This window comes from Microcaecilia unicolor, chromosome 9 (assembly GCF_901765095.1).
Source record: "Microcaecilia unicolor chromosome 9, aMicUni1.1, whole genome shotgun sequence".
In the NCBI taxonomy this organism is placed as follows: domain Eukaryota; kingdom Metazoa; phylum Chordata; class Amphibia; order Gymnophiona; family Siphonopidae; genus Microcaecilia; species Microcaecilia unicolor.
This window is the reverse complement of record NC_044039.1, coordinates 201,541,736-201,559,178: the sequence shown is the minus strand read 5'-3', so window position 1 is coordinate 201,559,178 and position 17,443 is coordinate 201,541,736. Positions and strand designations below refer to the sequence as shown.

Here is a 17,443-nt window from a genome sequence, read left to right as displayed (position 1 = left end):
GTAATTTATCCAGTTGCAAATTATGCCAAAATATTTCACAGGACCCCAAAGTCATCCACAAAGGAAAGATATTCAACATAAAGGGATCTTTCACTTGCTCATCTTCCAATGTGGTATATATCATTTAGTGTAAAAAATGTAACGAAGGATGCTATATTGGAGAAACAGGCCAGATGCTTAAGACAAGATTCAATTTACATAGACATCACATGAACAATACTGGTGCCAGTAGGGTTCCCACGCCTGTTGGCCAACATTTTACAGGACCAGGACACTGTACCAGTGACTTCACAGTGAGAATCCTGAAAGGTAACTTTAAAACCATACAAGAACGTAAGACCTTTGAAGTCAGAATGATTGAATATTTTAACACCCAACAGAAAGGACTTAACAAGGGTCTGGGGTTCCTAGCCCATTATAAACCATAAAGCTGTATGTCTCTGTTGATCACCCTCCCCTCACCTATCCACACCCATCCTGTTAGAATATCAATGATACGCTTTGATGTCCCCATGCATACCTCCTACCCACCCCCATCCTCCCACCCTGTCAGACTGTTATAGTAATGCTTGAATGTTTTCACTTATATACACTGTCAGTTAGCACATTTGCTTATTTCCGATCTGAGGAAGAAGGGCGACCTTCGAAAGCTAATCAAGAAATGTATTAAGTTATGTCCAATAAAAAAGGTGGTATCTTATTTTCATTTCCATGTTTTGTTTGATTTCTATTGAAATCCTAGGTTACAACGGGTATAAATTTAACCGTTGATTAGTTTATATCATAGGGATTAAAAACTCCTTGTATTTTTTTCTTTTTTATGCAATTTCGTTTTTTAAAGTGATTTAACTGAAATTCAAAAGTGCAAACATTTATGTGCAATTCAAAGTGGGAGGGCCGAATGCATAAACAGCAACACTTAGCTTATGTTTGATGGGGCCGCCGTTTCAGCCATATTTGGCTTCTTCAGGAACATGTGCTTATTCGACTTTCACATATTTTCAGTAGATCAAACTACAAACAAAATGGCACCATCTCTTTCAAGTTCTTGGATATTTGGATTTTCTTGGATACAGATTCAGTAGTTTTTTATTTTTGGAATCTTGGCTTATAGAAATTTTGTTCTGAATATAGTTGCATCTCTGCCACAAACAGCCTCAATTATGGAGCTACGGGCAGGTGCAGCAATCTGTGGCGGTTTATGAAATCTATTTTCTAGTCTCTTCAGACCATTACAGAACTTTGTATTCTTTGAGTCCCCTACACTTTTGAGGCTCTGGATTTTCTCTTACCTGTGTCTTGTTCAATAGGTATACACTGTTGCTCCAGTTCAGCAATCTAGAATGAGATGTCAGCCATGATGTTCCCTATTTTGATTATTTTGGCGTCAGTTGGCACTGCCTGGAGTGCTCTGAGCCTGGGGGGAAGGGGAGCAAACCTTTGTCTTGGCCCTTGGTATCCTGCTTCTTAACTGGCAGCTCATCCACTGTTATAGGAGCTCTGTTCTTTCCATGAAGGGGCAAGAGAAGTCTTTTTGGAAACGGGGCTACAGTCGGACACATGAAGCTTTGATTTCAACACTAGCATACCTTCTACTTATCTGACTGGGGTGATAGTGTGTTTTTTTTTTTGTTTGTTTTTTTTAGGGGGGGGGGGGTATTTGACCAGTATTCAGAATATTCTTTAACATTTTTCAGTATCTGTCTTCTCGGTCTGAAGATATGGCACCTCTACTAGGAGATATTTGCAGTTTTTTCGTTCTTTGGGAATGTCCATTTGAGGTTTCTTGGCAGCATCTTCATAGCAATGCTGCCAAGGAGTGGCCTAGTGGTTAGGGTGGTGTACTTTGGTCCTGGGGAACTGAGGAACTGAGTTCGATTCCCACCTCAGGCACAGGCAGCTCCTTGTGACTCTGGGCAAGTCACTTAACCCTCCATTGCCCCATGTATTGCCCCATGTAAGCCGCATCGAGCCTGCCATGAGTGGGAAAGCGCGGGGTACTAATGTAACAAAAAAATAAAAATAAAGAACAAGCTCTGAGTTAGAGGTACTTGAATGCGGGCCCATCAAAATATTATGCTATGTTTATTAGCCATACTTGTTAGGACTTTCTCCTTGGAAACCTTGGTTTCTTGGGTAGTTTTCGCTAAGATTAGAGCAACCTTCTTGACTTCTCCAATACAAGGGATTCTCCTTCAGGGTCTGGAGGTCCAGGGGAATTCATTTTCTTTTTGTCTTCTAAGCTTTGCAATGGTCACACTGATTGTACTGGTGTTTCACAGAGCATGAACTTCCATGCCCTTTCAGTCTAAAAGCATTTGTGTCTATATTTGGGGGAAAAGATGACTAAAGTAGCAAATCCAAAACGTTGAGTGGCTGATTTTTCATGTCATGGGTCCACTTTTCCCAGACAGTCACAGTTGTTCCATTTATCACATTTTTTAAGTTTAGTGATTTTAAGGGTGAAGTGCAGAGTGTATATATTCCCCTATTCTGACTTACAGCAATCAGCTTTTAGAGAATCCTGCATAAAAGACAAGGATGTGAAGAATAAGTCCTTATAAAGTCAATTTGCAACCTTTGTTGCTTGGTCAAAGTGTTGCTGCTTGGTAGCCCACAGGTGCTTTTGTTCCTCTGTGTCAGGATGAGAATCCACCCTTTAGTGTGTTTCTCCTTTGGAGAGGAGTTTGAATTTCTATTCAGGGTGCTTCATTAGCATCCTGTAATGTTTGTAATCTTTTCAGATTATATAATGAATGAACCAGAAATGAAATAAAAGTGGGAGGGCGACCAAGGATTCCAAAGACTGAAAGGATATATAATAATAAAGATGTTTATTGAGGTATAAAGACTCGACACAACATCGTGTTTCGGCCGTTAGGCCTGCATCAGGAGTCTATAATCAAATTTTGAATACATAAATTATAAAAACAATATAAAACATATATATACGTTTAAATATTTAAAATTAATTTTATAATTTTAAATGTTATTATATAAAAAAGTATGTATAATAATAACAAATTAGATGCATTTAAGAATGAATATGAATTTAAACAGATGATTAAATTTTTAAGAAAATAAAACATTTAAATTCATCAAAAAATAAAATAAAACCTTCCATATTTAAAAATATGTAAAGAAAAAAAATGGTGTGCTTGTATAAAAATGATGTACATATAAATAAATAAATAATATGTAAATGAATTCTCATGTCTACACAAAGTAAGAAAGCAGTGTGGATTGGATACATTAAACATGGATAATCAAATGCATTCAAAGGTGAATTTATACACATTAAAAATTAAGTGAATCCTCTCATATATTAAAAAAGGGGGCTCAAACAATGAATAAATATATATATAAACACATAAAATGGTGTGCTTATATAAATACAATTTGCACATGAATAAATACAAATATGTCAAAGAATTCTCATGTCTAAACACATAAAAGATTATAGCACATATATGCATATGTTTGAAAAAATAAAAATTAAACGAAAGTGATCAATTAATGGCAGATTCAGAAAATTGATGAAAGAAATTAATAAATGGCAGACTCAAAAATTGATAATGTGTGGTAACACTGACCTTAATGCCGAATGCTTTTGAGAACTATTTGATGAAGGCAAATCCTTAACAAAGGGAGGTCTGGTTAAGAGGTGAAACAATAATAAAAAAAGTGAGTGAAGCAGCAAGATGAGTTCACTCTGACACACACACTCCCTCTCAAACATACACTCTGAGGAAAACCTTGCTAGTGCCTGTTTCATTTCTGACAGAAACGGGCCTTTTTTTACTAGTTATATATATTTGTGACAGTATACAGAACAACCTAGCACTCACATATTTTTCAACTTCTTTATTAATCGCAAGTTGTCATAACAGACCGACCGACAAGACCCTGTTTCAAAACTGCATCGGGGCGGTCCTAAAATCGAACCACTTGCTGTTAAGGATCGTCTGGACTCGCAGTACCACTGTGCCCTTGGGATACTTTAGTATGCCTAAGAACCCTGATCTTGGGTCCTATTTTTCTTGTATGGATAAGGATAACTCTTGAGATTATCTGGTGGAATTTGAAATGTGATGTATCCTGTGGCTGAGATTCATTCTTTGGCTGCTGCAGGGAAGGATCATATGGTAAACCTTGCAATTCCCAATTGTTTGTGCTTAATTTTCACCCAGATTTTGGTGTGCCCTTTTTCCTGGAGGAATTAGATGGCAAGCAAGATGAATTGGAACCTTTTGAGAGGAAATCTGAAAGGTGTTGCTTAGCCAACATGGATTTTATCTGGAGAAGGAAGTCTAGACTTACCAGATCCCTACTGGTCCTTTAAGAATTCTTCCACAGCTGTTATAATTAGTTGAGGCTGTGAAGGAGAATTTCTTTTCTCTGGAATGACTGGACAAAGGTAGAAGAGATGCATTAGCAAATCCTGATCTATTTATTTCCTGCTGAGAATATAGTTGTCTTAATAGGTCTTATGGCACTGGCATAAGCCTTCATGGCTCTTAAGTACTTCTTTTACTGTTAGTGTAGAGGTTCTCTTTTGAGCTGATGTCACATTAAGACTGTGGAGGGACAGCTTCTTCAGGAATCCTTTATGATGCTGTGCTGTATTAGAGCAGAAGGGGAGGAGTCAGTAATGTAACATGACCTGTATCGATCAGGAAGTTGATTTTGTTGAAATTTGTGTGATAGTATTATTCTACAGGGTTAGTCTTAAGTCCATTATTGGGTATCCCCTGTTTATATCCCTGATGCAGTCTTTTCCAAAACATGGCCATGTTGGATTTTTTAAAAATTCAATTAAAAGATTTTAGCATATTTGTCAATCAAATGGTTATTTCTATCCCCATCTTGGTGGTCTGCTGCTGTTTTGTTTCCTGTATCATTAGGTCATTGTTGGAATAGTCTGCTGTGGAAAAATGTGTTCACACAGCTGTCATTTTGTTCTTTAACAAGGAGCATAGCTCTTGAAAATTGATCATATACATATATTAGGCCAAGAAAAAAAGGTATTGAATCTTTATTTCTAATGCTTTAGAAATGCTGGTAGTGTATACATTTTAAACAACAAAAATTAAGGGAATTAAATGTTCTTTATTTAAGGAACAAAGTTATCCAACACCCATATCACCCATGTGAAAAAGTAACTGCCTCCTTAGTTATACAGTTAACCAACTGACCTAATTTAATTGATATTGGATTCATCTAATTGCACATAGCCAGGCTTGATTTCAGACAGTCATGTTTAATTTAAACCTCACTATATATTGAGAATTACCATGAGAGTGAAACAGTCACCACAAAGTAGGAAATTCCAGAAGAGCTGAGAAAAATATTTATTGAAATATGTATCTGGAAAGGGTTACAAAGCCATTTCTGAAAGCTTCAGGACTTCATCAAACCACACTGAGATCCATTATCTCTAAATGGAGAAGACTTGAAACATGGCAGTTTCTTTCTAGGAGTGGCTGACCTGCCAAAATTGCTTCAGGGGTGCAGCAACAGTTCCTCCAGAATGTCACAAAATATCCGAGAAGAACATCCAAAGCCTCAGCTAAGGTCTGTATTCATGACTCCACAATGAGAAAGACTGGGCACAAATGGAATTCATGGGAAAATAGCAAAGTGGATACCGCTGCTATCCAAGAATAACACCAGTGCTTGTGTCACATTTGCAAAAACTAACCTAGACAATTCTCAAGCCTTTTGGGATATTCTATGGACAGAAAAGTCAAAAGTTGAACTCTTTGGACAACATGGGTCTCATGTCTGGCACAAAGTTAAGTACGGCATTCTACAGTAAGATCATCATAGCAAAAGTCAAACTTGGTGAGTGGGTAGCATGAGGATGTGTGGATGCTTTTGCTGTTTCGGGACCTGAAAAACTTGCCATTATTGAAGGGGCCATAAATTGTGCAGTGTACCTGAAAATTCTTAGTTGAATGTCAGGTCATCTGTCTGTGAGCTGAAGTTGAAGCCTAATTAGGTTATGCAGCAAGATGGTGATACAAAAGCAAGTCTATCTGAATGGCTGAGAAAAAAAATTAGTTTTGCATTGACCCTAGTCAGTCTACTTCTACTAATTTCTACAGCGCTACTAGATGTATGCAGTGCTCCTGACTTGAACCCAATAGAGATGTGTGGCAGGACTTGAAACAAACAGTTCATGCACTAAAACCTACGGATGTGTCTGAATTAAACAATTCTGCAAAAAAGTGTTCAAGGTTCCTTAACAGTAATGTGACACATTATCAAATTATAGAAAGTGTTTGGTTGTGGTTATTGCTGTTAAAAGTGGAGCAACCCGTTAAATTTAGGGGTCTGTCAGTTTTTCACATGGTTGATATGGATGTTGGATAACTTTTTGTTTCTTAAATGGCATAATTTAAAAACTGTTTACTCAGGTTTCCTTTGTCTAATAATACATTTTGTTTATAGATTAGAAACTATTCAGTGTGATGTGTGCAATAATAGGAAGGACCAAAACTTTTATATCATTTATTTTTGTTACATTTGTACCCCGCGCTTTCCCACTCATGGCAGGCTCAATGCAGCTTACATATTGTATACAGGTACTTATTTGTACCTGGGGCAATGGAGTGACTTGCCCAGCATCACAAGGAACATGCAGTGCAACCACACTTTACAGATAGCGAAGATACTTAACTGTAGCAGGTATTCTCCGAGGACAGCAGGCTGATTGTTCTCACATGTGGGTCGGCGTCATGGATAGCTTATTTTGTTGTTAAAATATTTCTAACAATTCATGCTTTGATCTTCAGGTTTTGTATATACAGGTATGACTTTCAGGTCTTGTTTATATATTTTTCCTAATAAAAATCATTACATTTTAAACAAACAAGGTTCTGAGGTTCAAGAATGTGTTTACTTGGAAGCAAACATTATAAATATTTTCTACCACAGTGTATTAGTTGCCCAAAGTATATCCTGAAGTTTTTTGCTGTCATTAAATAAAAGACTATTAGGTAGCATTTTTAACTTTGACATCTAGTGGTGTCTAGGGCAGCCATTCGCAACCCAGTCGTCGGGGCACACCTAGTCCCATTAGGTTTTCAAAATATTCACAGTGAATATTTGAGATTTGCATGCACTGCAATTGCATCATATCTAAATCAAATATTCATTGTGGATATTCTGAAAACCCAGTGTGACTAGGTGTTCCCCGAGGGCTGGGTTGGGAATGGCTGGTCTAAGTATTAGTTTTGTTTTGAGTACACTGTACTGTTTTGTCAGTGTGGTATTCTGAAAGACCATAACTATTCTAATCATAAAGCATAAGGAGCATGTGTGAGTGAGAAGCCAGTTTTATTTAGCCGTTCTTGCAGTTGTAAACTGTCCATCTAAGAATGTGTTTTGGTGCTATCAATTCTGACTTTTAGCACTTTTTGGAAAATATAAAACTTTAAAACAGGTTAATGTTATCACGTGGATAACTTCTGTTTCAAAGCAGAGATCTAGCAACTGGTTTATAGTATGCAAAATTGCAAATTGGAAAATCAGTGGAACAATATAGTGCAATAAGGAAACAGTACTTCTCTGTGCCCTTGAGAGAACAGACAAATCTGTGTATATAAAAAAAAAAAATAACCATTTTTATTTTGTACACTTAATTTTAGGACGACTCAGTAAATAGAGAGACAGAAAATAGCTCAGCAAGACCTGGTTTAAAAAGGTGTGCAGAATTGGCAGGAATGGAGTCAGCTAAGAAAATGAAAACAAAAGTAACTTCATAGCATTTTCTTCCTTTCAGTTCTATAGTATTGTAATGGTTCTGCTGTTCCATTTATTTCCTCTTGTTTCAATTTTTGGCTTTCTTTATATGGCTGACAGTGGAGTTTGGTTTCATTCAACTTAATTCCACCTTTTGAAACTTAAGCCCTTGAAGAAAACAATAAGGAAAGGTCACCCCAACTACAAATAGTTTTGATTCTTTGAGGCAGTACATTTAGAAATTAACCAGATCATACCCACAATCCCTTTCTCTGCCAAACCTTTTCCATTTTTCTTCTGACATGTAATATTCCAGGTCCGACCATCTCTATTAGCAAACTGTCCATAAGGCATTCTTCTGATAGTATTGAAATCTGTTGTCCCTTGGCTTGATGGGATTGTGAAAACAATACCTGCAAACTCCATGAAATTTGTGTGCAATCATCCATTTTCATTAGGAAAATATTCTTGTTTTGGGGATCTTGCAACCTTTTTGTTTCCTTTATCAGCTGAATGGCCATTTATGTGCTTTGATAACATTTGAAAATCATTTTTTGAGAATGGTTGAGCAGCTTATACATATGTGACAAAAATATTTAGTACTTACCTTTCCTTATTCTCATTAATGCACACAAGCTTATGTCCATTTTTTTTGGTGCTGCAGTTTGCATATGCATTGCCAGTGTGTCAGCTAATGTACCCTAGTCCCTTCCTTAAGGTTGCCAACTAGAGCTTTGGCCATAGTATCTTTTACCTGCTTATTATGAACAAGGTTGGAGGATACATATTTATGTGGTATTTCTCTGCCCCTTCTTCATGCTAACTTTCAGGTCTTTTGTAATTGAACCCATGAATATTGGTTTGGTTCTTAGAGGTACTAATTATTGTGCATAATCTAAAAGCTAAACCAGAGGACCAGAGTTAAAAGCCACTGCAATGATACATTAAGATGAATTTTTAAGTGCTTGTAGCAGAAATCTGAATTTAATCATTTTTCATTAAAAATTCTGCTATTTTTACAGCATGATGGAAATGAAGAGACCACTGTCCTTGATACAGATGATCATGACAAGGAAGAAACCAACATCGTTAAGGTATGAATTAGTTTGAAGACATTTTTGAAACTAATAATTTGAGACTCATGAAAATGTAAGAGTATCTTGTACAAAAAATAGCAATTTCAAATTCCTCCGTTTTTCCACAATAAAAGAACATAAACGTAACCCTTTAAAATGTAAAACATTCATAATGGGAAGAGATCTGAAATATTTTAACAATTCAATTTTTAAGTAATTCAAAAATATGTACATGAACATTTGAGAAAATGCAAGAATAACTTATACAACAGAAAGTAATCAGCAAAGTATGTATCGGGCCCATATCATTGGGAACAGAGCAAAATTCTGAGTTATCAGAGACAAAGCATAAAAATGATCTGAGGCACAAATTCTAGTATGTCTAATATCCCCATCTTCTCTGAAACAGATATCAGATTAAGTTTTACATAATTGCTTGTCTTGATTTTGATTCTGAAGAGTTAAATTTTCGAACTAAGAAGTTAAGATGACCTGGATCCAAGAAACCACATTTATTCTCATAGTTAACTAGACACTTGCAGGGGAATTTGAGAAAGAAAGTGCATTCCACAGTCAGAGCTAGGTTTCTGCTGTAGGAAGGCTTTTCTACAGATTTGAATTGGCCTAACAACATCTGGGAACAAATCGTATACAAAAAGGCACACTTTTCTTAGGAATGTAAGCTTTTAAAATGGCCAGTTTACAATTAGAGGAACAAAAGTGATCAATAAAGTATCTTTTATGATTTATATCTTGGAAAGGTTATAGAAATTGAGTATCTAGGCCAGTGATTTTCAAACTTTTTCATCTCGTGGCACACTTACATGGTGCAAACATTGTTAAGACACATCACTGGAATCTAACCTGCCCATCCCTGTTAAGATCCATTCCATCCCCACTATACCTGAATCTGTATTGTGGTGCACTTCTGTCTTCTAACTCTGCCCCCACTCCCAAAAAGACAAAAACAACAAAAAAAATAATACCCTCTTTCCTTTTCTGCCTAGCTCTGATAGAGGATAGGCTTTTCTAACTGCTTCTGGTTCTGTAGCATTCTAACTTTGTGGAAAGGTTCTGCCAGTCCTAGGCAAAACCACAAACTTAGTCTCCCAACTGGTTATAAATTTGCATTTTACATTGATGAAACTGCTATAATTATTGAGAATAAAGATTTATTTACTAAAGGAAAGTTATATTCTAGTGGAATTTGAAAGTTAAAAACTGAAAATTCTTTGATCAGACTGTATCATTTCTGGTCATACCTAGAGAACGTTTTTTGATACAGCACTTGGCTGACTCATTGGGACTTAATCTATTTAGGAAGGATAGAGATGGTCGTAAAGGTGGAGGAGTAGCTCTTTATGTGAGAGATGATATTGCAGTGACTGAAATGACAGGGACCTCGGGAAAGGAAGAAGCGATATGGATCACCTTAAAAAGAGATGATAGAACCTCTGTCCACGTGGGTGTTGTCTACAGACCTCCGACACAATTGGAGGAACTAGATAAAGATCTGATCGCAGATATTCAAAAGTTGGGAAAAAAGAGAGAGGTGCTGTTGCTGGGAGATTTCAGTCTGCCGGATGTAGATTGGAAGGTTCCATCTGCGTAATTGGAAAGAAGTAGAGAGATCGTGGATTCTTTTCAAAGTGCTCTGCTCAGACAAATGGTGACGGAACCCACAAGGGAGGGAGCGACGCTGGATCTGGTGCTCACAAATGGGGATAGTGTGTCAAATGTCCGAGTGGGTGCCCATCAAACAGTTTGGTTTGATATGACAGCTGAAGTGGAGTGCGGCCACTCAAAACTCAAAGTCCTGGATTTCAAGCATGCTGACTTTAGTAAAATGGGGGAATACCTGAGGAAGGAGCTGATGGGCTGGGAGGACATACGAGAAGTGGGAGGACAGTGGTCCAGGCTGAAAGAAGCTATAAATATGGCCACAAACCTTTATGTAAGGAGACTAAATATAAAAGCAAGAGAAAAAGGAAACCAATATGGTTCTCCAAGCAAGAGGCTGAGAAAATAAAGGCTAAAGAGTTGGCGTTCCTGAAATACAGAAAAACTCAAGAAGAGGAACACGGATAGGAATTCCGGATGAAACTGAAAGAAGCCAAGAGAGAGAGACGTCTGGCGAAAGCGCAAGCGGAAGAACAAATGGCTAGAAATGTAAGGAGGGGTGACAAAAGGACCACGATTGGCTGGCAAAAGTACATATGAGAATGGAGTGCATATAGCACTGTTCACGGAAGAGTGTGTGTATAAACAACCTTGAAAATCTAAAGGTAGACAAAGCCATGTGACCGAACGGGATCCACCCCAGGATATTGAGTGAGCTCAGAGAGATTCTGGCGGGTCCTTTTAAAGATTTGTTTAATAAATCCCTGGAGACGGGAGAGGTTCCGTGGGATTGGAGAAGAGCGGATGTGGTCCCTCTTCACAAAAGTGGTGATAGGGAAGAAGCTGGAAACTACAGGCCGGTAAGCCTCACTTCGGTTATTGGAAAAGTAATGGAAGCAGGATAGTGAATTTCCTGGAAGCCAATAAGTTGCAAGATCCGAGACAACATGATTTTACCAAAGGTAAATCGTGTCAAACGAATCTCATTGAATTCTTTGACTGGGCGACCGGAAAATTGAATCATGGACGTGCTATAGATGTAATCTACTTAGATTTCAGCAAAGCTTTTGACATGGTTCCCCACAGGAGGTTCTTGAATAAACTTGGCAGGCTTGAAGATAGGACCCGACGTGGTGAACTTGGATTAGGAACTGGTTGACGGATAGACGCCAGAGGTTGGTGGTTACTGGAATTCGCTCAGATGAGGGAAAGGTGAGTAGTGGAGTGCCTCAGGGATCGGTGCTGGGGCCTATTCTGTTCAATATATTTGTGAGTGACATTGTTGAAGGGTTAGAAGGTAAAGTTTGCCTTTTTGTGGATGATACTAAGATTTGTAGTAGAGTGGACACCCAGGAGGGAGTGGAAAACATGAAAAAGGATCTGCAGAAGCTAGAAGAATGGTCTAAGGTTTGGCGATTAAAATTCAATGCGAAGAAATGCAAAGTGATGCACTTAGGGAGTAGAAATCCATGGGAGACGTATGTGTTAGGCAGTGAGAGTCTGATATGTACAGACGGGGAGAGGGATCTTGGGGTGATCGTATCTGAGGATCTGAAGGCGACGAAACAGTGTGACAAGGCGGTGGCCTTAGCCAGAAGGTTGCTAGGCTGTATAGAGAGAGGTGTGACCATCAGATGAAAGGAGATGTTGATGCCCCTGTATAAGTTGTTGGTGAGGCCTCACCTGGAGTATTGTGTTCAGTTTTGGAGGCCGTATCTTGCTAAGGATGTAAAAAGAATTGAAGCAGTGCAAAGAAAAGCTACAAAAATGGTATGGGATTTGCGTTACAAGACGTATGAGGAGAGACTTGCTGACCTGAACATGTATACCCTGGAGGAAAGGGGAAACAGGGGTGATATGATACAGACGTTCAAATATTTGAAAGGTATTAATCCGCAAACGAACCTTTTCTGGAGATGGGTAGGCGATAGAACTAGAGAACATGAACTGAGATTGAAGGGGGGCAGACTCAAGAAAAATGTCAGGAAGTATTTTTTCATGGAGAGAGTGGTGGATACTAGGCATGCCCTCCCGCGGGAGGTGGTGGAGATGAAAACGGTAACGGAATTTCAAAATGCATGGGATAAACATAAAGGAATCCTTTTCAGAAGGACTGGATCCTCCGAAGCTTAGCAGAAATTGGGTGGCAAAGCTGGTGGTGGGAGGCGGGGCTAGTGCTGGGCAGACTTCTTCAGTCTGTGCCCTGAAAATGGCAGATACAAAACAAGGTCAGGTATACACATAAAGTAGCACATATGAGTTCATCTTGTTGGGCAGACTGGATGGACTGTACATGTCTTTTTATGCCGTCATCTACTATATTACTGTATGTTACCTGAAACCTTCAGAAGTAATTATTTCATTTAAATATGGTACTGAAATGTATTAGAGCGCCAGTATACCTGCTACTGGGAATCTGGAAAAAGACGGACTGTTACAGATTGCTACAGACACCACATTCTAGCAGAATCATTTACCTCAGTTGCAGATGCAGAACATGGCTCTCGCTTGATTTTAAAATAGAGAACTAAAGAACAAAAAAACATGTAGACACAAGCTGGATGCCCTATGTCTGAAAGATCGAATTGGATTCATGATATGCACCTTAGTTCATAAAATTATCTGTGGTGATGCCCCTTCTTGTATGTCAAACCTGATTGATCTACCAGAGAGAAATAACAAAAGATCATCATGCACTTACTTAAATCTCCATTATCCCAACTGCAGAGGACTTTAATACAAATCAATACATGCCTCCAGCTTCTCATATATATGTACACAACTATGGAATGAATTACCGACCACCTTGAGAGCAACACATGACCTGATGACCTTCCGGAAATTACTAAAGACTTATTTGTTCAAAAAAACGTACAAAAAAGATCCCCCTTAAAAACCAACACCTAAACTTCACCAGATAGAAGCTTAATGGAACTTTTCAAACTTGTTTATTCTAATTTACACCCTAATTATTGTACATTTATCTTGTCCTGTTATCATTATGTTTTGTTTTTCCTATTTAACCACTTCGCATTATACATAATTTTCTTACGCACCTTAAATGCTATAAGGCTGTAATTATTTCGTTAATAGGATTGCCATGATATTCTCATGCACCTTATTTATCTATATTCTGATTTCTTTATCCCATCAATGTGATTGTTGTTGTATTATATTGTAAGCCACATTGAGCCTGCAAATAGGTAGGAAAATGTGGGATATAAGTGCAGCAAATAAATAAATGTCTATTTGGAACTGATCTTTTACGTTCAGCTTTGTTCAGTTTCTCTGCCTCCTTCTCAAATCTCTTCCCTTCCCTATATGAGCAGCCTGTCTTCCCTTTTCTCTTCCTTTCCCTATATGAGCAGCCTGTCTCTCCTTTCCTCTTCCTTTCCCTATATGAGCAGCCTGTCTCCCCTTTTCTCTTCCATATCTATCTACCTCTGTGTCTCTGTTCCTATCCTGCCCCCCACGTTCATCATCTCACTTCCCCTGCCCAACATTTCCATTCTGTATTCCTACTCCCCCTTGTTAACATCACCTCTGTGTCCCTATCCGCCCATGTCCAACATCACTCTTTTCCCTGACCATAGGCTTCCCCCCCCCCCCCCCCCCCCCAATTTCAGCATTGGTCCTCTATATTCCTACCCTCTCTCTATCCAGCATTGATCCTCTCTGTCCCTGTCCCTATGCTCCTCCATGCCCACTATCTCCCTTCTGTGTCCTTATCCCTCCCAATGTTCAGCTTCTTTCTGTCAACCTTCCCTGCCCAACTTGGCCTAGCATCTTTCCTATTCTTCCCACATGGTCCACTATCTGTCTCTTTTCTCTACCCTTCACCTCATGTCAGTATGTCTCCCTTATCTTCCCTCCATCCCACCACAGGACAATCTCTCTCCCATTCCCTCTCCAGTACCCAGTGCAGCATGTGTCCCAGCCACTGTGAGTCCAGCATCTCCCCCTTCTCTCCATTTTCCACAGACTACAGTACCACATCTCTCCCTTCTCTCTGGGTCCCCCTGGGTAGTTTGGCATCTTCTTCTCTCTGGCCAGTTGCCCCCTGGTAGTTTATCACAACTCCTCTGGGTAGCTTGGCATCTCCCCTACACAGTCCCCCCCCCCCCCCCAATAGTTCATCATCTCCCCCCCCCCCCCCCCCTTCAGGTCCAGTTTTTCTTTGACCCTCCCCCTGCATGTCCAATGACATTCTCCCCCGCCTACAACTTTAGCTCTTCAAACCAGTCTCCTTGCTCAGTCCTCCCCTAGGGCGAGTCAGCAGCTTCCCCCCCCCCCCCCCCCCCCCCCCCCCCAGCGGGTCCAAAAACCTCTCCCGCTTCTTCCTGTGCCTGTGATGCTTCAAGATGGTCTCCTTGCTGCAATGGTGATCAACACACTGTCTGCTTCTGACCCTGGAACCTTTCCTCTGCACATCCCTGTCTACTGATGCAGTTTCATGTTGAAGCAAGGGCTGGGACATGCAGAGGAAAGGTTCCAGGGTCAGCTGCAAACAGCATGTGTTGATCACTGTTGCAGCAAGGAGACAGATTTGATGCGCTGTGGGCTTGGGAAGAAACGGGAGAGCTGCTGACTCACACTCGGTGGGGTGGATTAAGCATGAGGAAGAAAAGACGTGGCTGGAAGGGATTCCTGAATTCCTGTGGCACACCAGTTAAAAAACACTGTTCTAGGCTATGATGAGAATTAGGAGGAGTGGAGGAGTAGTGCAGTGGACTTTGATCCTGGGGAACTGAGTTTGATTCCCACTGCAGCTCCTTGTGACTCTGGGCAAGTCACTTAACCTTCCATTGCCCCAGGTACAAATAAGTACCTGAATATATGTAAACCGCTTTGAATGTAGTTGCAAAAACCTTAGAAAGGCGGTATGTCAAGTCCCATTTCCCTTTCCTATTATTCACATCTAAAGTAGTGGGTGACTAAAACCAAATCTTCGTCCAAAATTCACCACTTGTTTTTTGCTGAAACAGTTGCTCCACCCCAGCCTGTTTCCCCCACCACCCCATTGTAGAAAACCCGTCCCTCGGCCACCCACCAACTCTGTCATCTCCTTGCCCATGGGCCCTTCTGGGCCTACCTTCAAAAAGCCCTAGTGGTCTAGTGGCCTCTTTGGGGCAGGAGTGATCCATGGTTGCTCCTGCCCTTGCTGGCTCTGTGTGCAAAAATGGCTGCTGTGTCTTCCCACAGCACCCTAAGGAGACTTCTGCGGGAGGTAACAGCAGTCATTTTGAGATTGCAGCCTGCATGGCTAGGAACGACTGGGGTCACTAGTTCACCAGAGCTTTTCGAAGGAAGTCCATATGGGTTGGGGTAGGAGAGGGTGGAGTTGGTGGGTGGCCCAGGGGCGGTTTTTGTGCTGGGATGGGGGAGGCTGTCCCAGGGAGGGGAGGAGATTGTGCTGGTGGCTGTATACAGTGGTCATGGGGGTGAGTACGGGAAGTTTTGGTTTCAGGCAAAAATACACTTGTATTTATGGCCAAGTCCGGATTTTGGGCCCATTTCCGTGCCAGCACCAAAATTTGGTCAGCCTTTAATGTAAACTCCCTTAGTCTCCTTTGAGCCTTTTTGTAAATAAGCATTTGTTACTATAACAAACTCAAGTTGAGAAAACTACAGATTATTCTTTAACTACATTTTAAAGAGCCCAAAATATGCCAGATGAGTAGAGGAAGTGTTCATTGTCCTTACCATGATATGCTGATCTGTTGGCTCATCCTGTGAATTAATAAACCTTTTAATCAAAGCTTGCAACCTAGTTTTCAAGTGCAGTTCCTACGCACCCGTGAAGTCTGCAATGAAGGTTGAGCTCAGATTTGCAGTTCAGAAAGATATCTATTCATTTCATATTTCACAATTACTGTTAAATATTTAGTACTTTTATGCTGCATGAAGGCCTGATATGGCCTTTTTCTTTTGAGTAAAGATTAGGTAATTTAATTACAGCATCACACATTTCCTTTATAGGACCTTGATGTAGAGGTAAATGCTGCTCCTCCGCCTCCAACAAGCACTGCTGTGCCAGCTTCTCAGGTACTTGTGCCTTAAATGTCAGCAACTAAGTAGTGTTGAAGTACTTAGTAAATTACACATTCATATTGGAATGTTGATGAACTGAAAGGAATTGGTCTTACCTTTTCTTGTTGTCTTCAAATTGTACTGACTCAGAAAATCAGTCTCTTTCTCAAAACCAAAATGATGATTATTGTCTAGTAAAGCACTTCTATAATAACTTCAGGATTGTTTTTCTTTAATCCTTTTAACAACCTTCTTTCCTGTCTTCTTTTATACATCTCAGCCTATGGGTCTCAGAACAAATTTTGTCATTTTTATTCCATAATTTCTCTAGTACAAAAATCCAAAAATATATGAGGATCAAAACAAATGTCCAATATAAAGAACTCACCAATATAGTGAATGCAACAATATATGAATACAAAATACCCCTCTGTTGTCTTTATAGAAGCAAAATAATTCAGTCTTGTAATATTTGAGCATAGAAGACGCACTGACTATGTGAGTTATGCCTAAGAAGTGCACATTGACTACTTATATTAGTGTATCAGTGTGAATTCATAGTGTTTCTTCAAACAAATCAAATAGTGTGTGCCTCATATGTGCATTCACAGTCCATTCAAGAAGCACAAATATAAATCACAGATATTAAACAGTATCTGCTAGTCTTATCTACAAAGTGGTGAATCCTGTCTGACAGAGGGACCCCATTTCTTCAGGGTCTGCCACCAATTTTAATGAACTGGGGTAACTTACTCCAGCCCCACAGCACTGTTTTAATATTTGTGATTTATATTTGTGCTGTTTGAGTAGTCTGAATACACATATAAGACACACACTATTTTATTTGTTTGAAGAGACACTATGTATTGAGTTCATTCACATTGATACACTTTAATATAAGTCAATAATGTGCACTTGTTGGGTGTAACTTGTGAGCCGTCATTTAAAGCACATGCAACATTTGAGCCCAT

General features: G+C 39.5%; 1 protein-coding gene across 3 annotated transcripts in view; it reads left to right on the top strand.

Annotated features, from left to right (window-relative positions):
* PAPOLA (poly(A) polymerase alpha) overlaps positions 1 to 17,443 on the top strand; it is a 277,966-nt gene that overhangs the window by 237,465 nt on the left and 23,058 nt on the right. For all 3 annotated transcript variants that reach the window (XM_030215241.1, XM_030215240.1, XM_030215239.1), the window contains 2 exons: positions 8,769 to 8,840; positions 16,422 to 16,487. In XM_030215241.1, the coding sequence (XP_030071101.1) occupies positions 8,769 to 8,840; positions 16,422 to 16,487 (138 nt within the window). The remainder of the gene's footprint in view (positions 1 to 8,768; positions 8,841 to 16,421; positions 16,488 to 17,443) is intronic.